The sequence below is a fragment of the Protobothrops mucrosquamatus genome, unplaced genomic scaffold (assembly GCF_001527695.2).
Source record: "Protobothrops mucrosquamatus isolate PMUCROS unplaced genomic scaffold, P.Mucros_1.0 scaffold70, whole genome shotgun sequence".
Lineage (NCBI taxonomy): Eukaryota > Metazoa > Chordata > Lepidosauria > Squamata > Viperidae > Protobothrops > Protobothrops mucrosquamatus.
Window position 1 is genome coordinate 497,723 of NW_015386448.1, and position 22,278 is coordinate 520,000.

At 45.1% G+C, this 22,278-nt stretch overlaps 1 protein-coding gene across 1 annotated transcript in view; it reads left to right on the forward strand.

Annotated features, from left to right (window-relative positions):
• MYO5B (myosin VB) overlaps positions 1-22,278 on the forward strand; it is a 177,996-nt gene that overhangs the window by 123,942 nt on the left and 31,776 nt on the right. Inside the window, exons 23-25 of the mRNA XM_029283377.1 lie at positions 1,042-1,179; positions 8,898-8,963; positions 20,482-20,582. Coding sequence (XP_029139210.1) covers positions 1,042-1,179; positions 8,898-8,963; positions 20,482-20,582 — 305 coding nt within the window. The remainder of the gene's footprint in view (positions 1-1,041; positions 1,180-8,897; positions 8,964-20,481; positions 20,583-22,278) is intronic.

Sequence of the window (22,278 nt, forward strand, 5' to 3'; positions counted from 1 at the left end):
CATGTCTCTCCTGCCAGACCTCATGGAATGAGTAGACATCACTGGGGAGAGATGGTCCTGGAAGTAACTTTGCCCCAAGCCATGTGTGACACATGCAGCCTTTTCTTACATTCATGATGCTCCTGCTAAGGTCTTGTATCTCTTTTGCAACTCGGGTGTGTATGAGCTCCATTTAAATTTATTCCTATACATGGGAGACCACAAGAGTTGTGGAGGATAAAAGCAGATGTTTGGAAGCCTTCTCCATATTGGAAATGTTGACCTAGTCCAGGGGTAGGCAACCTTGGCTCTTTTATGACTGGTGGACTCCAACTCCCAGAATTCCTGAGCCAGCCATGCTGAGGGGAAAGGGAGAGGTTTCCAAGCTGAGCCAGGCTGGCTCAGGAATTCTGGGAGTTGAAGTCCACCAATCATAAAAGGGCCAAGTTTGAAGACCCCTGGTTTAAATATTTAAATATTTTTCCTCACAGTCACATGATCAAAATTCAGGCATTTGGGCAGGGGTAGGCCACCTTGGCCCTTTTATGACTGGTGGACTTCAACTCCCAGAATTCCTGAGCCAGCCATGCTGAGGGGAAAGGGAGAGGTTTCCAAGCTGAGCCACGCTGGCTCAGGAATTCTGGGAGTTGAAGTCCACCAGTCATGAAGGGGCCAAAGTTTCCCTCCGTGCTGGCTCAGGAATTCTGGGAGTTGAAGTCCACCAGTCATAAAAGGGCCAAGGTTGCCTACCCCTCGTCTAGTCACCTGTTTAATTTGCAAAGTGCTTTTCGGTCTTCCTGTTTAGCCAAAAAGAGTTGAGCTATCTAGATACACAAAAACTGCCTCTTCAAAGATATGCAGCAATCCTTACTTCAAGTCCTGGTTTCCAAAAGAGAACTGAACTGCATATTCTTTCTCAAACGGGATCTGCTTATTTGTAGGTGGATCTCAGTGATTCTCAGCAAAGTGACCCCATTCTTCCAAGTTTCCAGAGAGTTTGGGGTCTTCTCTGCTGCTCTTTACCCTTCTTTCACATTGTTAGCTGTTCCTGTTCCTCCGCAGGAAGTTGGCTTGGAGAAGGCAGCCATGGACATGAGCCTCTTCCTGAAACTTCAGAAGAGAGTGCGGGAACTTGAACAGGAGAGGAGGAAATTGAAGACCCAGCTGGAAAAGAAAGAGAACGAAAGCAAGAAGTCTCAGGTAGAGCCAGAACCGATTCTGACTTATCTTAGGCATGTCTGGAAAACATTAAAATGTTCATTTTTAAGGGTCTACAGATTGAACCACGTGTTGTAGTGAAAGACTCCCGGTCCCATATTTAATAACCCCTCTAAAAATTCAAGGAAATGAAACTTTTCTATGTTTTGACACTTCAACGTGTTTCCTTTAGTTCTGAATTCCCCTCCAAGATTGCCTGCTGTATGCGGGGAAGGAGAGAGAATTCATAATATCACCTGTAGTTATTATAGGACAATGGTGGTAAACCTATGGCACGGGTGCCAGAGGCGGCACTCAGAGCCCTCTCTGTGGGCACGCATGCCATGCCCCGGAGATGGCAACCGTCCCTCTTCAACCAGCTGCCCGCTAACTTGCCAAGGTCCCACATGGCCGGATGCATCCCAGCACCCATGCGCTCGCTGGCCTCTGTGTGCGGGGGCCGATGGTGTCAGGCAGTAGCCGCCCCGGCCCCTGCCTCACCTTTCCCTGTGACAATGGCACCCCCAACCTGCCTCGCCTTGCCTCGCCTCACCCCGCAGGACGAGCCTCCTGCCCACCGACCCACCTGCCAGAGACCCCCTGGATCTCCCCCAACCCTGCCCAGCCCCCACAGGCGTCCCTCCCCACGAGCAACATAGAGGTGATCACGCCCACCTTGGCCACACCTACCCAATCTGCCATGACCACCACAGCCACGTCCACCTAGTGGGCCACACCCGCCTGGCACCCAGCGATACATAAGTGGGTTTTGGGTTTCAGTTTGGGCACTCGGTCTCTCAAAGGTTCGCCATCACTGGGATAGGAGGAGAGAGGGTGGGGATATGTACCCACAACAGCTGACATTTTAATTATTTATTTTTCTTAGTAAGCTGAGGTTGTCAGTAAAGGCAGACCTTGACTTACAACCATTTGTTTAGCAATCGTTTGAATTGTGACGGTGAAAAAAGGCACTTGCCACTAGTTCTCCCTCTTGCAACCCGTGATCACGTGAGAAGAATTCTGGCGCTTGGCAACTGGCATGTATTTATGACGGTCGCAGCATCCCAGGGTCACGGGATTGCCATTGGTGACGTTCCCATGTGGCTTCTGAGAAGCAAAGTCAAAAACCAAGCCAGATTTGTTTAACAACTACGTGATTCACTTAACAACCAAAGCAATTCACCTGACAACTGCACCCAAAAATTGTAAAATTTGGCACAACTCACTTAAGAGCCACATTATTGTGGTCATAAATCAAGGACTATCTATAATGGACCACTAGAAAGTGTCAATATACTTTTGGAGGAACAGTGAGTTTTGCACCATGGTCCAAAAATGTTTAGAAAATCAAATTCTTAAAATGATTAGAGACAATCCTTTAAGGATCTAATGCAGGGGTAGGCAACCTCGGCTCTTTTATGACTCGTGGACTTCAACTCCCAGAATTCCTGAGCCAGCACAGCTGGCTCAGGAATTCTGGGAGTTGAAGTCCACGAGTCATAAAAGAGCCAAGGTTGCCTACCCCTGATCTAATGTCAAGCACCGGGGAAATCAGGCAGTTCAAAGGAGTATAAAGGTTTATTGCAGGCTTAAGCTCTCTACAAGAATCTGACCAACTAACAGTCCAGGGAAATGAGGGGGAGATAAGAGAGGCATTCAAGGCGGGCTGGGCTGAGATCTCTGGCGGGTGCGCAGGGCCTCGCGACTTATGACGCATTTGACCCCTCCCTCCCTCGGGCTCAGCCTGGTCATCTCCTGCACAACAGTTGCATTTCATTGTTTTGTTGCAGAGTCACTTCTTGCTTTGCATCCCACCTTGCCTCTACGCTTCGTTCTAAAGCAGCAATTACTTTCCATAGTGGTGAATATCTGCAGCCCGGGTGTGGGACGAGGGTGAAGATTCGTTCTCCGAGCTTGTAGGTTGGTTTCTGAACGTTTCGTTTCCATCAAAGCCTGGCCCTCCAAAAGCCATTCCATTCACAGACACGTTGATCTACAAGCAGCCTACAAACCCCTCAGAATCCAAATCAACTGCACAGCCATCCAGAGACAGCACCGACCCTCAAGCCCCTCTCCCCTCCCCCCCACAGCAGTTGACCTGACCTGATCTGATATATTGTCCCCAGCACAAGACCCCTCCCCAGCCTCTCACTGAAGACTCAACCCTGACCCACTGATAATTCACACCCTCCAATGACCCTGATCTGAAGTAACCTCCCCATCACAATTCCCCTCCCCAGCCTCTCTCTGATGACTCATCACAAGACCCTCACTTGACACACCCACACCTGAGGCCCTTATAGATAGAAGAGCACTGATACACACATCCCCTGACCGTCGCTAAAGATGTTACCCAGCCTGGTAACGAAACGTTCGGAAACCAACCCACGAGCTCGGAGAACGAACCGTTGCCCTCATTGCTCTTCGTGTCACTCCTACGTAGGGATGATGTCAGGGAGGGGGGCAGCTTCAGAATTTGATAGGTAGAATTTGCCTTCATTCGTGAGAAATAAACAGAACGATGAATTTACAGTCATCACTGACTCCAGAATGGAGTATGGAGGTATCCATTCACTGCATTCACCACTTCTGGAGGCAGGTAGTTCCACTGGTTAATTGTTCTGACTGTCAGGAAGTTTCTCCTTAGTTCTAGGTTGCTTCTCTCCTTGGTCAGTTTCCATCCATTGCTTCTTGTCCTGCCTTCAGGCGCCTTGGAGAATAGCTTGACTCCCTCTTCTTTGGGGCAGCCCCTGAGATATTGGAAGACTGCTATCCTGTCCCCCCTCGTCCTTCTCTTCATTAAACTAGACAAACCCAATTCCAGCAGCCGTTCCTTCTATGTTTTAGCCTCCAGTCCCCTAATCATCTTTGTTGCTCTTCTCTGCACTCTTTCTAGAGTCTCAACATCTTTTTTACAGAACAGAAATGGATATTAACATTTGAGAAATGTTATCGTTGAAAGTAGCCCAAGACCCTAGTCTGCTTTTTATTTTTATTTTTTCTAAAAAAAACTATTGGAAAACTGGCATTTAGGAACATTTCTGCCATCCCCTCGGATGCATTTCAGTGCTGTTTTTTGTAACAAGCAAAGTACCGGGTACAAAATGAATCCAATCGAATGGCGCCGTTCCAATATGCTTGGAACCGCCCCATTGAAGACGGTAAATAAAAAGCTCCATACTGAAATGTGTTCTCTCTCCCGAAGAGCTTTTTCTTCGCTAAGCTTCGCTTCCAGAATATTATTCCCGGAGTTGAGAGGATGTTCGTTCTTTTTATAATTGTTTCCTATGGCCCTATCCATAATATCTGCATCCTGAGATGTCTACACTTTGGATTTGTGGTTGTTCATTAGAAATACATCCAGAATTATGACTGTGAGTTTTGTTGCAACAGGAAAGCACAGTCCCTGTTGAACTGATTTATCTCGCTGTAGGGCTAGTGAGCTTGGCCAGGACTCCTTAGCCGTCATGAAATCCAGGCTACATCAATTGTATTTCCTGGCCACTGGGAAATTTAGATCCTGGCTCTGGCTTTGGCTCTTGATAGCTTGTGGTAAGATGATGAAAAGGCAGCTCGGATTGAAGGCCCACGCTTGCTCTGCTTCTTCCAGCTGAGTTTTGCAGTGGCCGGAGTTTCAGAGGCAGCATTTTGTTAAGGGGAATACGCAGCTGTTCTTGGAAGGGAAATGTAAACAGGGACTGCTGGTCTTTTCATTTGAAGCATGTTGGATTTCTCTAAAAGATGCTGCATTGAAATTGGGTTGAATTTCCTGGCCTCTTAAATGTTTTGCGTTCATGTCGGAAGCAGCGAGGCTCTTCCGGGTTGAAAGGATTAGCCACCGACATCCCCACGGCCCGGGGGACGCCCGGTTGGGGGCTCCTTCCATGTGAATGTGCCCAACTAAGCGGTGGGTCGTGGAATTGCGCAGCAGCTGTCCAGATGAAGTTGGAGACACTAACGCAAACGTGTGGTTTTTCATATCAATATAAATATATTGAACGCTCAAAGTTACAGCACTCTTTGTCATCATGCAGAAAAGGAAGAACACAAGATAGTCAGGGACTCAGGAGCATCATGAGGTAAATTCCTCAGTATACAGGACACAGAGAAGAAAAAAAGGAGAGGGAAAAAAGGGAAACTCCCCTTTTATATTTACGGCAACCAATCACAGCGTAGATTGCCTCATGCATGAGTCAGCACTATCTAACTCAGGGGTGTCAAACTGCTGGCCCGTGGGCCGGACGCGTCACGCAGAAGCCGCGCCCACCCCATTGCCGGCAATGGCAAAACTCTCCCGATACGTTGCACGACGTCACGTGACATCGCGAGTTTGGCATGTCTGATCTAACTAATCAACTACAACTGTGTGTTCTGGCCTATTTACTGTTCCAGCTACTAAATTCAATATCCTAACATGGTACCTATCTATCTACTTGCAACTGCACACTCGGCAGGAACCGCAGCGAAGGGCAGGAACTCACCCCGTCACGCAGCAGCACGCGGGCCTCAAAGGCGGCCTTGTTGATCAGCAACCCAGAGTCCTAACCACAAGAGATATTTGTATTTTGTGAGCCATGAGACATATTTGTATTAGGACTTTTCCAAACGCTACTATGCCAGTTTGGTGTAGTGCAGGGGTAGGCAACCTTGGCCCTTTTATGACTGGTGGACTTCAACTCCCAGAATTCCTGAGCCAGCCTGGCTCAGCTTGGAAACCTCTCCCTTTTCCCTCAGCATGGCTGGCTCAGGAATTCTGGGAGTTGAAGTCCACCAGTCATAAAAGAGCCAAGGTTGCCTACCCCTGGTGTAGTGGTTAAGATCTCAGACTAGAAACTGGAAGACTCTGAGTTCTAGTCCTGCCTAAGGCAGGAAGCCAGCTGATGTCCTCCTACAGTGTCCTTTTTATGATGCCCCCAAATGTGCTCCACTTTTCCCAGTCATCTCCAAGTAGGAAATGATCGGGGAGTCACTTTCTCTCAGCTCCAAGAAAGAGGCACGGGCAAGCCCCTTCTGAAAAACATTGCTCAGGGGCTTATTTCACCGAGTGATGCAGAAGGTTGAGAGTAAGAAAGAAAAGAAAAAAAGCAAAAGCCGAGCCCACCAGGGCTTCCCACCAGTCTTCCAGGGCAGAAGAGAGAACGATGGTGGAACCCTTGGGCTAGTCTGCTCCAGTAGAACAGTGTTTCTCAACCTTGACAATTTTAAGGCATGTGGACTTCAACTCCCAGAATTCCACAGCCAGCAATGCTGGCTGTGGAATTCTGGGAGTTGAAGTCCACATGCCTTAAAATTGTCAAGGTTGAGAAACACTGCAGTAGAAGGAATAAGTAATGGAATTCAGGAACTTCAGCACATATTGTCCATCTCCCACCGCTTTGAGGACACCTCTGACAGCAGCAAGAGGTGGCTACAAGTCGGTGGAAAAAGCCAACATTTTAATGCAGAAGTCTGCAGAGTGAAGTCCCTCTGAAGCAGCAGCTGCCCCGGCCTAAGATGTCGTGAGGGTGGTCTAATGGCAGCATTAGCAAAGACCGCTCGACTTTTCTAGCCTGGACTCTCCAAGTGCATCAGGGTTACAAGTTCTGGGATTTGCAGGCAACACCCTTGTCGTGGTCCCAACGCACAAGAAAGGGACAAGGCAGGGGAAACTTAGAGGGTTTTTGGGCATAGCGGTTTCATAAGACGAAGTCCACTGGGCTCACCACCACAGGAGCATCACCTCTTCCTGCAACGGTCAAACAGCAAATTGGGATTGACGGCTCTTGACAACCTACATTTGCTCCTGCAGAAGTGATAGAACGTCTCTTGGGAGGGAAGCAAGCCAGCCAGGGCTTTGCCTCCACTCAGAATGCCTGCTGCCTCCTAATCGGTGCCGACAGGCTGAAAAGAGAGTCCTTGCGTGGGTCCAGATTTCCTATCTCTCCGTGAAAGGCAAATGTCCTTTTGCTACATATCATGGATGGTGGCGGTTCTGCTCCACCTCCCCCACCTTCCACTTGTCAGTTTCCCCTTCAGTGGCTGAGTCCTCCTTCCTTTTGGGAGACTCTCTTTTCAGAAGTTCTCCTTCTCCTACGCGTCTGTTTGTTTTGGGCTTTTGTGGTGCAAAAAAAATCATTTATTTAAAAGAACGCTCATCACAACCGGGGGGGCCGGGCGTGGAGAATAGCCTTTCTGCTTCTTTTTGTGATGCATTTTTTATTGACGTTGACAAGCAGAAGCAACAAGCGCTTAAACAGGAAAGAAAAACGCCCTACGACTTTTAAACGTTCCGTTGCAGAAATTCAAATGGATTTGGATATATATCTTATCTGTTGGAAGGGACCTTGGAGGTCATGTAGTCCAACCCCCTACTCAGGCAGGAAACCCCACACCATTTCAGACAAATGGCTGCCCAGTCTCTTCTTAAAAACCTCCAGTGTTGGAGCATTCACCGCTTCTGGAGGCAAAGTGGTTCCACTGGTTAATTGTCCTCACTGTCAGGAAGTTTCTCCTTAGTTCCAGGTTGCTTCTCTCCTTGATGAGTTTCATCGCAGACCCTACTCTGGCAACTGGCTGTGTTGGCTAAAGCAGTGGCAGTTGGAGGCTTAAAGGTTTCCTGCTGTGAACGTAACTCTACAGTGGTATAAAATCCCAGAAGAATAATCACATTTGCTGAGTCAGTTGCAGTAGATTCCAAGTTTTATGTAATGTTAAAGACTAACAGTAGTTAAAGACTAATGTAATGTTAAAGACTAACAGACTAAAGACTAAGTAGTGTAAGAGTTCATGGAATCAGTCTAATTCATGGTGTTAATGGTCTTCCAGCAGCAGTTCTTGAAGGTCAGTTTAGGAATATTCCAGCCAGTAAAAGACTGCAATGCAATAGAAATACAGGCATATAGTTTTATGAAATATCAGCTCTGTATCGGCATATGTAACATTGTGGTAGCCCCCAATAGAAAACTAACCAGATTTCCTGGACAATTTCTGTATAGCAACAGCACTTAGACTTATATACCATCCCATGGTGCTTTTCCAGCCCTCTCTAAGTGGTTTACGGAGTTAGTGTGTCGTCCCCAACAGTCTTTAGTCCTTTCCACCTGGAAGAACAGAATGAAGAAATTGGGTATTGTTAAATAATGTTAATAGAGTCCTCGACGTATAACCATTTGTTTAGTGACCAAAGTCACAACAGCACTGAAAAAAAGTGACATGGCTGTTTCTCATACTTACGACCGTTGCAGCATCCCCGTGGACATGTGATCAAAATTAAAACGCTTAGCAATCGGTTTGTATTTATGACGGTCGCAGTGTCCCAGGGTCATGTGATCCCTTTTTGAGACCTTCTGACAAGCAGGGACCATGGGGAGGTCATATTCGCTTAACAACCGTGTTTCTAACTTAACCCCTCTGGCAGGAAGGGTTGTAAAATGGGGCAAGACCCACTTAATGACCACTTTGCTTAGCATTGGAAATGTTGGGCTCGCTTGTGATTGTAAGTCAAGGACTGCCTGTACTTAAAATGAGGGATTGCTTGTATTTCTGTTATCTCACACATTGTTTTATCTGGACCTCGGATAGCCCTGTTTCCTAAAGACCCTTTCATTTCAGTGTCCTTCTCATGTGATTGACGTGCTGTCAATGGTAGACAATGTCAGGCCAGCCAGGCCTGCGGGCAGGAATCCTCTGTTGACTTGCTGTCCAATCAGATGTCTCTCTTCTTGTCTTCCTAATCCATCTAGGTAATTGAAACGAAGAACGAAATGGATTTGGACCGAGATACAGATCTAGCATACAACAGTCTGAAGGTAAAAGAAATCTCCAGGTTTTTTTTTCCCCCTTGTGCCAAGTACCCGGTGATGGTGCTAATACCCTGGAAGAGCTTTGTTGCTATCAGTCTTTATAAATCTATCTTGCAGGAGCATTCTGAAATACCTGCTCGTGCTTTACTAACTTACAGAGTTTTCCTTTTCTTGAATTGGAGGAGTGTCGCTCAGATTTCAACTACCCTGAGTTGGAGCTTACTTCAGCTTTCTTTTGTGTTATAGACCTGCGAAGGTCATAAACGTGAGGATTGGTCACAAAGTTACTTTTTCGTCACGGTGAACTATCACTAAACGAGGCAGTTGCTAGACGAGGAGTCCTTGCATTCCTTCTGTTGGTTGGGATAATTGGCTAGGCCAGGGGTAGGCCACCTGGGCTCTTTTATGACTGGTGGACTTCAACTCCCAGAATTCCTGAGCCAGCCTGGCTCAGCTTGGAAACCTCTCCCTTTCCCCTCAGCGTGGCTGGCTCAGGAATTCTGGGAGTTGAAGTCCACCAGTCATAAAAGGGCCAAAGTTGCCTACCCCTGGGCTAGAGAGTGGAATCAGGATGGATGCATGCATGTAGAAGGATCTTTTCCTTGGATGATATTATTATGTAAGGAAATAAAAAAGCTTGCAAAATTAGAGACCAAGCTGGAATAACAGAATAACAGAGTCGGAAGGGACCTTGGAGGTCTTCTAGTCCAGCCCCCTGCTGAAGCAGGAGAACATATACCAATTTAGATAACTGTCCAGTCTCTTCTTAAAAACCTCCAGTGATGGAGCACCCACAGCGTCTGGAGGCAACCTCTGTCCCACTGGTTGATTGTCCTCACAGTCAGGAAGTTTCTCCTTATTTCTTAGGTTGAATCTCTCCTTGATAAGATACTTAGAATTGGTAAAAAGAACAGTAAAGAAACTCATCATACCAGTTTTAGCACCAAACGCAGCATAATATCTGAATGTATAGAAAACTTGTTGCTGTTTGGAGTTTGAAAAGGATTTTTTCTTTTTGGGTGTGTGTGGTTTTTTTTTTGTTCTGTTGGATACTGGAGGAAAAATTTATGGGGATGGGTCCAAGATCTCTATTCCATTATTTTAGGGCACAACTGAGGCATAGGATTCCATGTTATTCTGCGCACTCAGTAACTCAGAATTTGACTAAATGATAGGAAGGATACCAAATTGGCTTGGAAAAAAATAATAGTTTAATTGGATCTTAGAGTTGTTCCACCTTGTTATAGAGACCTTGAAAGAAAGTATAAAACAGAAAAGTCACTCTTATCTGTTGTATTCAGCCAGAAGAGCATGTTCTCCTTGACTGTCAATTTCCTACTGTTCTTCTTCTTAAGAAATGTTACTGCTGAATACTAACCATGCCCATAGAAATGACTGTTGCGACATCGCATAAGAAGACCTAAAGGAATTAATTAGGACTAAGTAATTAATAAATTAGGCACGTATATCTCTTCTGAGCCAAGGTTGAATCCAGCCATTGCCAAAATTACTTTGAGTAAAGAAATCTGAGTATCTGCAGAGCATTTAATTCTAGGGTTTATTTCTGATTTACAATCTACCAATTTGGAGCACGGTAGGATTCTCCAGTATGGAATGGGAATTAAAAATCTACAATAAATTTAATCTTCCTATGGAACTGGGAATCACGAATAAAAACATTAACACTAATCTATTAAAGACTCAGTCTTTTGACTCAGGAGGCAGTCACAATAATTCAACCTCCCTTATTACCAAAACCGGGAATATTTATCTTAACAACTAATATTCTTCTGAGTTGTAGTTTATAAGCTAGAGGGTTGAATACCTGTGCAAATGAATAACTTTGCAGCTGAAATCTCAAAAGGAGGCTGTAGAGAGATCAGTAGTCTGATCCCAAACTGGACACCCATTTGTCTGAAATGGTCTAGAGTTTCCTGCCTGAGCAGGGGGTTGGACTAGATGACCTCCAAGGTCCCTTCCAACTTTATTATTATTATTATGGATCATTGCACAGTCAGCCAGATGTTCAGACTGGATTTGGCCTTTTTGTCTACCTATCGAGTCCTTACCCAGGACCTGGGATAGGCAGATGTGGAGGTTTGATGGTGTTACAGATCTCGTAGCAGGATGGAAGCAGTTCCTAGTAATTATTATTATTATTATTATTATTATTATTATTATTATTATTATTATTATTATTATTATTATTATTACTACTACTACTACTACTACTACTACTACTACTACTACTACTACTACTACTACTTTGGGTAAGGGATAATTTGTACCCCAGTTTGAAGATTATTATTATTTATTTATTTATTTATTTATTTATTTATTTGTATTGCGCTTTTATTATTTTTATAAATAAGTCAGCAAACATATCCAATACACCCTCTTCTTCCAGTTTTCTCCATAACAACAACCCTGTGAGGCGAGTTGGGTTGAGAGGGAGTGACTGGCTCAAAGTCACCCAGCTGGGGTTTAATGCCTAAGTTGGGACTAGAACTCACCGTCTCCTGGCGATTGGCCCAAAGTCACCCAGCCGGCTTTCACATCTAAAGTGAGATTAGAACTCAGACTCCTGTTCTGATGCTTTAACCACTAGACATCAAAACAAGACAGGTACAAACCTTTCCCAACTTTGTGCCCTCCAAATGTATTGGGGACCGTTCTCAATTCTTGTAATCCTAATCTCAGGGCCTCTGGAAGACCCAGAATGCAGAAAATTGACAGTATTATAGTCCATTTCCTAAGTTATCACCTAGGGATGTTTCCATTTTGTGTGCAAAATTCCCTAAGGACAAAGGCGTAAATAGAATTTGCTGTTTCTTCTTATTTAATTTTTTTTACTGGCATCAACAGTTTTCAGAGAAATGATTACATGTTGAACTTTTCTCTAAAAGAAAAATATTACGCTCATGATTAATGCAGAGGTGCTTGGAATTTGAAAGTAATTTTTTTTCTTTGAGGAAAAGTCAAGATCGTGGGTTAGAGGTCATTGGTAAATTGCTTCCTTTAGAAACAATAAATGTTTAGGAGGGAATGTCTAGTTTAAGGAAGAGAAGGACAAGGGAGGACGTGATAGCAGTCTTCCAATATCTCAGGGGCTGCCCCAAAGAAGAGGGAGTCAAGCTATTCTCCAAGGCGCCTGAAGGAAGGAGAAGAAGCAACGGATGGAAACTAATCAAGGAGAGAAGCAACCTAGAACTAAGGAGAAACTTCCTGACAGTCAGAACAATTAACCAGTGGAACCACCTGCCTCCAGAAGCGGTGAATGCTCCAACACTGGAAGTCTTTAAGAAGAGACTGGACAGCCATTTGTCTGAAATGGTATAGGGTTTCCTGCCTGAGCAGGGGGTTGGACTAGATGACCTCCAAGGTCCCTTCCAACTTTACTATTATTATCAATAGCCTCCTCTTCCTGCACTTGGATCCCCCCTGCTTTTCCACGCAAGTAAGAATGGGAAGTTTCTGTCTTGAAAGCGGGAGCCCATTTGGCGCAGCGAATAAAGCAACCAATTAGAAAGTGGGAGACTGTGAGTTCTAGTCCCGCCTTGGGCATAAAAGCCAGATGGCTGACCTTGGGCCAGGACCCCTCTCTCAGCCCTAGGAAAGAGGCAATAACAAACCACTTTCTGATATATTGCCAAGGACACTGCAGGGACTTGTCCAGGCAGTCACCAGGTACCAAAAGCACTAAAACTGGAAAATATTGTCAATAGTGTGTTCTGCTTCTGGAATTAATGGGCAAAGAATGAGCATGAGATCAGAAATCAACCCAAAGGAGAAGATTGGCACCTTGAACACACATGAAGAGGTGTGGAGTGAAGCAGAAGCTTGATTTTAGAATACTGGTAATCCTGGACTTGTGACTATTTGATTAACAACCGTTCAAAGTTAGGGTGGCTTTGGAAAAAGTGACTTATGACCCATGTACTCGCTCACGTACAACGGTTGCACCATCCCTGTGGTCATGTGATTGCAACTCAGGCACTTGTCAAGTCACTTGCATTTACAACCAGTTAGAGCAGAGGTAGTCAACCTTGGCTCTTTTATGACTGGTGGACTTCAACTCCCAGAATTCCTGAGCCAGCCATGCTGAGGGGAAAGGGAGAGGTTTCCAAGCTGAGCCATGCTGGCTCAGGAATTCTGGGAGTTGAAGTCCACGAGTCATAAAAGAGCCCACGTTGCCTACCCCTGGTCTAGACTCTAGGCCAGCGGTTCTCAACCTATGGGTCGCAACCCCATTTGGGGTCGATCGACCATTTCACGAGGGTCGCCAAGCAAGGCTGTCCGCCATTTTTTTCCCCTTTTCCGGCGGGTGCCTTACCTCCCTTGGGCTGGGCCAGCTGGTGGTCGGCCTGCTCCGTCTCTGCCGCTTGCCAGCTATGCCTCGGCCGGCGCAGGGGGCGGAACCACGCATGCGCGGCGCTCCCGGGCAGGGAAAGTCCTCGACTTACGACCAGTTGGGTAGTCCTCGACTTACGACCGGTTTAGTCCTCGACTTACGACCGGTTGGGGGTTGCGGCATTAAAAAGGTTGAGAACCACTGCTCTAGGCCTAGGGTAGGGGTCTTCAAACCTGGCCCTTTTATGACTCGCAGACTTCAACTCCCAGAATTCCTGAGCCAGCATGGAGGAACTATGCCCCCCCCTCATGACTCGTGGACTTCAACTCCCAGAATTCCTGAGCCAGCCTGGCTCAGCCTGGAAACCTCTCCCTTTCCCCTCAGCTTGACCGGCTCAGGAATTCTGGGAGTTGAAGTCCACCAGTCCTAAAAGGGCCAAGGTTGCCCACCCCTGACCTAGATCATCTTGCAATCATGTCATCAGTTTCCAGCAAAAGAACGTCCATTGGGGAAGCTGGGTTCACATAACAAATGCTTAATTCACTTAACCACCCCCATAAAAATTGTTGTAAAATTGGGTACGACTTGATTTATGACTGCAACAATGGACAATAGACATTCCGATCCCAGTTTCAACTCGAGGATTACCTCTACTCAATTCCTTTACAGAAATCAGAGAGACACGTCCATTTCGGATATTGCTAAATGGACAAACTAGAAAAACGAGGCTCTTGGGAAATCAAATTTTGTGAAAGAAGCTAAGTTTTGCACAGAATTTTGGTGATCGTAGAAGACAAAACTTAATTGGCAAAGCGTATTTAGACAGTATTACATTTTTGGAAGACTAGATGAAATACTTCTGCAGCAAAAACAAAAAAAGATTCGTGATCACCAGGGGTTTCATGGGTCTTACACAATCCTCCAGAGCACACGTGATAATGAAGTGTCATTTACTGAGAAGCACTTTAACCAATTACTGCATTCAGTTTTGGTCACCACACTACAAAAAAGATGTTGAGACAGTGCAGAGAAGAGCTACCAAGATGATTAAAGGCCTGGAGACTAAAACATAAGAACGGTTGCAGGATTTCGGTATGGCCAGTCTAGAGAAAAGGAGGACTAGGGGGGACATGACAGCAGTCTTCCAGTATTTAAGGGGCTGCCCCAAAGAAGAGGAGGGGGTCAAATGATTCTCCAAAGCACCAGAAGGCAACAACAATGGACAGAAACTAATCAATAAAAGAAGCAACCTGGAATTAAGGAGAAACTTCCTAACAGAGAGGACAATTAACCAGTGGAACAGCTTGCCACCAGAAGTTGTGGGTGCTTCAACACTGGAAGTTTTTAAGAAGAGACTGGACAACCATTTGTCTGAAATATAGGGTTTCCTGCTTGAGCAGGGGGTTGGACTAGAAGACTTCCAAGGTCCCTTCCAGCCCTATTTTGATTGATTGGTTGGTTGATTGATTGAAATGGTATAGGGTTTCCTGCTTGAGCAGGAGGTTAGACTAGAAGACCTCTGCAAGGTCCCTTCCAGTCCTATTTTGATTGATTGATTGATTGATTGATTGATTGATTGATTGATTGATTGATTGATTGATTGAAATGGTATAGGGTTTCCTGCTTGAGCAGGAGGTTAGACTAGAAGACCTCTGCAAGGTCGCTTTCAACCTAGAAGGCTTCCACCACAAGTCTTATGCCTTAAAAATGTTGTACTAAAGGAATAAGGAGAAAAAGAAGCTAGGGGATCAGTTTTTAATTTAGATCCTCATCATAACAGCTGGGATGGAAGTAATTCAAAGAAAGGAAGAACAGAACAAGCTCAATTTTCAGTCGATGGAATCGTCCTGGATCCTTTTCTTTCTCTTCTTTGCAGCTTCTTTTATAGTGTCCTTAACAAGCTGTGATGTAAAATCAATCAGCCATGAAATCTGTTGCGGGTTTTCCCTTTTGATTTCTGGCACATCCGGATCTCCCTTTCCCCCAAACAAGGGCAGAGTAAATTAAGTGAGTTTTCCTCTGTACTGGAAAAAAAAATTAATCCCTTGAGGGCCAAACCGTTGAGAGCAATTTCTCAAGTATTAAGGAAAGACTAAAACTCAAAAGTTTTCCTTCTGCCTCTGTTCAAGTGCAAACAATGGTGTCTTTTAAGAGCTCAAATTTTTGCCCTTTTTTTGCACTTTCTGGTGGTAAGCATCAGTGCATTCTTCTGACTGTTGGGTTGTTGTTGTCGTCGTTATTGTCCACTGAAAACAGCAGCAGACAAGCCCACTTGGGAGATGAGTCTGTCTCTTGCATTTGATGTGGTTTGTATATTCTCACCACCTGCTTTGTTTCACCAGATGGCATCTCCAAGAGAACTGAAACATTAATTTAAATGTCCCCCCCCCCATCTGTCTGAGTTTTATCATCCAGCTCTCTGCATCTAGTTGACCGGTTTTTGTGTGTTTTTTTTTAAAACAACTTAAACACACCCGCCCGCCATTCATTATAAAAATGTACGGAATGGGGAATCACTTTTCAAATATCCTTTTTAATAGAGGCAAGAGTTAGAATCTGAGAACAAGAAGCTGAAAAATGACCTCAACGAACTCAGGAAGGCTGTTGTGGATGGCGTGGTCCAAAACCACTCTTCCCACGACGTTCACGACACCTACCACCTCCTCCTGAACCAGCTCAAGTCAGCGAGCGAAGAGCTGGAAGTACGGAAGGAAGAGGTCCTCGCGCTCCGGACCCAGATCCTGAGGGCAGCCCAGCAAAAAGGCGCAGGCAGAAATAGGGTAATGGAAGAGGAAGCGGGAGCAGCCGACCCCTCCCTCCCTCTCTCTCTGCATGTGCTCTGTTCACCGGGTTAGCCGCTGTCCTGCACGTTGTTTTGCTAAAATCACAAAGTCAGGGTTGTTTAGAAGCTGATTGTTCATCAACTTTTTTTTTTTAAAAAAAGCATTAACTGAGAGAGAGAAAAAGAGACAGAGAGAAAGAAAGAGGGAAACTTCTAATTTTAAATCTGGAAGCTGGTGCAACTTTTGACACGCAGAGGAAATGTTTACAGAGATTCTCAATCATCCATATTATGGTTATCCCCAAAGTGCTTTTTTCAAAAGGCCACTGGACTTTCTTGGTTTTTTTTCTTTGAAAATGTTTTGCTTCTCGTCCAAGAAGCTTCCTTAGTTCTAACTGACTGGATCCTCCTTTTCCCCACGACTCAGTTAGAACTGAAGAAGCTTCTTGGACGAGAACCGAAATGTTTTCAAGGAGAAAAACCCAAGAAAATCCAGTTGCCTTTTGGAAAACGCAGCTTTGCGGAGGAAATGCGGCAGATCAAAAACAGTGATGAAAACATCTGGCTCCAAAATAATGGCCTTCCAATATGGAAATTAAATTCAGTTCAGCTTTGGCAGATAAAGGAGTGACATGCTACTTGCTTTCCTTCTGGGTCTTGAGAACGTGCCCGGAGATTGTCCACCTTGAGCTGCAGGCCACAGAGCAGATGGAGCGTTCTTGCTCCAAGTTGGGATCTAGCGTGGAAGTAAAGGCTGCTTTGTTTAAGGTTTGGGGAAGAGCCTTGGAGGGCGTCTCATTCCCAGCCTTCCCCTGGTCTTGATGGGGCCTTCAGTGGGTTCTCAGCAGACAAAGCTGTTGACGTAGCATTGAATCAACATTGGAATAGTTTGCCTGCAATATTGAGATAACCATGTCACAAACTATGAGTTAGCAGATGACAAGTTTATCAGGGATGCTTAATTTTGACTCCTGCCTTGAGCAGTGGCTTGGCCCCTGGGATTTAAATGGCCCATTACGATTCTGTGACAAGGAAGCTGGAAGGCCTGGAAATCCATGCGACGAACGGAGGAATCTTGGGCCAGTCTTGGCCAAGACTTGGGTCTGGTCTAGAAATGTAGAGTACCAGGTTGGTTCAGGAGGAAGGAATTAGCCGCTTTGGAGGTATTTATTTATTTATTATTTAAATTTATATACCGCCCTATCTCCCTTACGGGACTCAGGGCGGTGAACAGGCGATAATAAAAATCACAATAAATATTGAATAAAAAGCCTGCTCTAAAATACCCCATATAAAACCCCTAACAGAGCCCAAGGTAGAGCTGTGCTAGGGTGTTTCTATTTCTGTTTCGTGATGGAAGTTTGGGTGGTCAAAAGATTTCACTCAAGACTCAGTTGGTTTCCTCAGAAGGTTGACCAGGTGCAAGAAAAGCTTAGTTTATTCTCCAAACTTGGCCACTTTAAGACTTGTGGACTTCAACTCCCAGAATTCCTCAGCAACCAGGTTGGCTGGAGACTTCTGAGAGTTGAAGTCCACAAGTCCTAAAGTGGCCAAGTTTGGAGAGCCTTGGGTTCATAATCTTCCTCCTTGCATTCCCTTGGGAAAATTTTCCCTTCTGTTCTAAAGAGCTTTCTCCAGCTGATCAAATGATGGGCATGTTGACAGTACGATTTTAAAAAAACGATGGCACTGCAAAACATAAATAAACCGAAGTGAAAGGCAAAGAAATTTCCACAGGCGAAAACCTGGCATTTTATTAACCAACCAGTTTCAGTTACCACCATCACTAAGTGCAAGCACCAGTAAAAATGATTCATATTTCAAAGAACTTGCATTGGGAAAATGTTGATTCAAAAGCCTTAATCGGGGAAATGCAGGGGCCAGAGAATAAAGCCAAATTAATTTGTATTTTTAAAAGGGCATTTATGCATATAAATAATAAAGTTATTATTATAAATAATAAGTTTAAATAAGTTATTGTTTAAGTTATTAACTGCTGTGCAAATATCAGAGCAAGATGGGTTCAAAGTCCAGGGTCCCTTTGGATAGTGAGGTGGGTGGAGATCGATATGTAAATATGTTAGCAATTGTGTTAATTGAAAAAAATGGCTAATGCAGTAACTAAAATGAATTGGATGTTAATTGATTTGCTTATCCTAAGGCAGGGGTAGGCAACCTTGGCTCTTTTATGACTCGTGGACTTCAACTCCCAGAATTCCTGAGCCAGCTGTGCTGGCTCAGGAATTCTGGGAGTTGAAGTCCACGAGTCATAAAAGAGCCAAGGTTGCCTACCCCTGTCATAAGGCAATATCAAAGTTAATCCTTCTCCTGAATCATAAGAAGCGCAGTCTTCCACAATATTTGACCTGACATTTCTCATTTTCTATAAAGCTTTTTGCTAGCTCTGGGAGAGTGTCAGAATTGTGATGGATGTGAAGAATTAATATTTGGATTACTTTACAGAACCACAGAATTTCTACTTTAGGGTTGCATCTCAGCGTTAGTATTATTATTATTTTTAAATAGAATAGAGGAGGAAGCAATATAAAGTACATGAGTAAAATTCTGCCAAGTGCCACTTTTCTCTATCTGCAACGGTTGAACTAATACAAAGACGAATGTCTGAGAATGACTTGGGCTATACCTGGTACATTTCCTCCAGCACTGTGATGAATTTTATAACTCTCCCCATTTCGCTTTCGGTTTTAAGCCCTCCTAGAAGGGGGTGCAGTGGCTACGTCAGTGGGGGCGAACCCATGGCACGGGTGCCAGAGGCGGCACTCAGAGCCCTCTCTGTGGGCACGCGTGCCGTCGCCCCAGTCCTAGGCCTTCAGCTGGGTTTTATAAAACCTTTTCGCTTTAGGCCTCCGCCGCCGTGTGCAAAAAAAAAAAAGGGTTCAATCAATCAGTCAATTTCAACTTCTCGCGGGGAAAAAAAAGATCTTGCAAAGTTGGAATTGATGGATTGAACTTTTTAGTCCCACCCAGTCTGCCGTTACCACCGCAGCCACGCCCACCCAATGGGCCACGCCCACCCAATGGGCCACACCCACCCGGCACTCGACGATGCATAAGTGGGTTTTGGGTTGCAGTTTGGGCACTCGGTCTCTAAAACAGTGGTTCTCAACCTGTGGGTCGGGACCCCATTTGGGGTCGATCGACCATTTCACAGGGGTCGCCAAACAAGGCTGTCCGCCATTTTTTCCCCCTTTTCCGGCGGGTGCCTTACCTCCCTTGGGCTGGGCCAGCTGGTGGTCAGCCTGCTCTGTCTCTGCCGCTTGCCAGCTACGCCTCGGCCGGCGCAGGGGGCGGAACCACGCATGCACGGCGCTCCCGGGCAGGGAAAGTCCTCGACTTACGACCGGTTGGGTAGTCCTCGACTTACGACCGGTTTAGTCCTCGACTTACGACCGGTTTAGTCCTCAACCTACGACCAGTTGGGGTCACGGCATTAAAAAGGTTGAGAACCACTGCTCTAAAAGGTTCGCCATCACTGGGCTACGTGGTTAAAGATGCTGAGCTTGTCAGCTGGAAAGCCGACGGCCAAGGTTAGAGACCCAAACACCGCTTGATGGGGTGAGCTCCCGCTCCTTGCCTCAGCTCCAGCCCACCTTGCAGGTCGAAGGCATGCAGTTGCGAGTAGATAAATAGGTACCAATAGTAACAACATTCCGGGCGCCTTTGGTGTATAGCCCTGCTGGTCACATGACCACGGAAAATGTCTTTGGACTCCCTTGGCCAAAAAACGGGTGCGCGCTGCCTCTGGAGTTGGACACGACCGGACAGGGAGACCTTCACCCTTAGATCCCAGCGCTGTTCTTCCACCCAATTTCTGCTCCTTATAAGCTGGCAAACCCTCTTGATTTTACGTTAGTATCCTACATTCCTGCTCCTAAATTTGGGAGCAGTAATTTTGTGAAATGAATTATTCGGGATATTTCCACAGACAGAGAATCTTCACTGCTGTCTTTAAAATGCAGGATTATTTAGAGCAGTGTTTCTCAACCTTGACCATTTTAAGGCATGTGGACTTCAACTCCCAGAATTCCACAGCCAGCGTTGCTGGCTGTGGAATTCTGGGAGTTGAAGTCCACATGCCTTAAAATGGTCAAGGTTGAGAAACACTGGTTTAGAGAAAATTAAACCAGCATAAATGAAATAGAGGTTTGGGATTTTTTTTATCTATCGCCAGTCTCTCTGTCTCTTTCTCGCTAACTCCCTTTAGGTTGTATTACTTGGGCTTTTTCTGTCAGCTTTCTGTTGGCTTTCATTTTGTTTGGTGGCTATTGTAAATGTGCTTGCAAACCCAAAGGAGTGCGTGCACAACCAACGTTATCAAAAACAGCAATAACTTATGAGGCAAGATACTGATTTTTTGACTTTTTTTTAAGGAATCAAGCCTGAGCACGCAAACCAGCTGGCCCAATAGTGACAAGCATATGGACCCAGAAGATGCCATCGAGGCCTACCACGGAATGTGTGAAACGAATCGGTAAGCTGTCTTGACCCACCCATTATGAAAGACCAGAACAAATTAGGAATTGGGGCCTCCTTAAATTCATTTAAAGTATTCAAATTAATTGGAAGGAGGGTCACCAGAGCAGATAATCAACAATGAGAGTACTGCTATACTTCTGCTTGTAAAAACATCCCCTCTACACTGGGCGGTCTGTGGTGTGCCTGTTTGTGGACGTATAATATTTCATGAAGATGTGTCTTCATATCGTAATCTTCTTGTGTTGTGAGGAACTTCTGGAGAACTTTTTTTGCAGTGTCTAGCAACCATCCTACAGTAAATAGTAAGAGGAATAGAATTCTTTTTAAATCTCATTGTGGAGAAAAGTTTACAAACTTAAGTGTACTAAAGGATATAGGGTTTCCTGCCTGAGCAGGGGGTTGGACTAGATGACCTCCAAGGTCCCTTCCAACTTTACTATTATTATTATTATTATGGATCATCGCACAGTCAGCCAGATGTTCAGACTGGATTTGGCATTTTGTCTACCTATCGAGTCCTTTCCCAGGACCTGGGATAGGCATTATTATTATTATTATTATTATTATTATTATTATTATTATTATTATTATTATTATTATTATTATTAAGGTGCTTTTCAAAAGACAACTGGATTTTCTTGTTTTTTTCCCTTGAAGACATTTTGCTTTTCATCCAAGAAGCTTCTTCAGTTCTGAACTAGGCTAGTGCCTGAACCACTAGATTTCTCCCTCTCTCTCATCAACATCAGTGACAGTGAAAGATAGCTGTTTCTGGAGCAAGGATCTTACCTAGAACCTTGAAAAGAACTAAACCTGGAACCTTTTCCTGTGTTTTACTACTTTCAGTGGGGAAGCTTCAGTTCGTATTCTTTTGATTGTTGTTTGGGGTATCAACCTTGTAAAATACGGGAACAAAGCAAATCAATAGCTAAAGTTCTCCCTCGCCATTTCTTCCCCGTGAATGTTAGTTATTCCCTTGTACATTGATTTTTCTTTTGTTGGCCTATAATTCTCTCCCCTTCTGGCTCACATATTTGTCCCTGTGCTACCGTTATCTTGGTCAACTCTGCAAACATTTTTTTGGGCGAGTTTTCCCTCACATTGACTTGCAACGCATTCACAGCCCTATAATAATAATAATAATAAAGTTGGAAGGGACCTTGGAGGTCGTCTAGTCCAACCCCCCCCCTCAGACAGGAAACCCTATACCATTTCAGGCAAATGGCTGTCCAGTCTCTTCTTAAAAACTTCCAGTGTTGGAGCATTCACCGCTTCTGGAGGCGGGTGGTTCCACTGGTTAATTGTTCTAACTGTCAGGAAGTTTCTCCTTAGTTCTAGGTTGCTTCTCTCCTTGATCAGTTTCCATCCGTTGCTTCTTGTCCTGCCTTCAGGGGCTTTGGAGAAGAGCTTGACTCCCGCTTCTTTGGGGCAGCCCCTCAGATACTGGAACACTGCTATCCTGTCCCCCCTCGTCCTTCTCTTCATGAAACTAGACATACCCAATTCCAGCCACCGTTCCTTATATGTTTTAGCCTCCAGTCCCCTGATCCTCTTTGTTGCTCTTCTCTGCACTCTTTCTAGAGTCTCAGCATCTTTTTTACATCGTGGTGACCAAAACTGGATGCCGTATTCCATGTGTGGCCTTACCAAGGCCTTGTAAAGTGGTATTAATACTTCATGTGATCTTGATT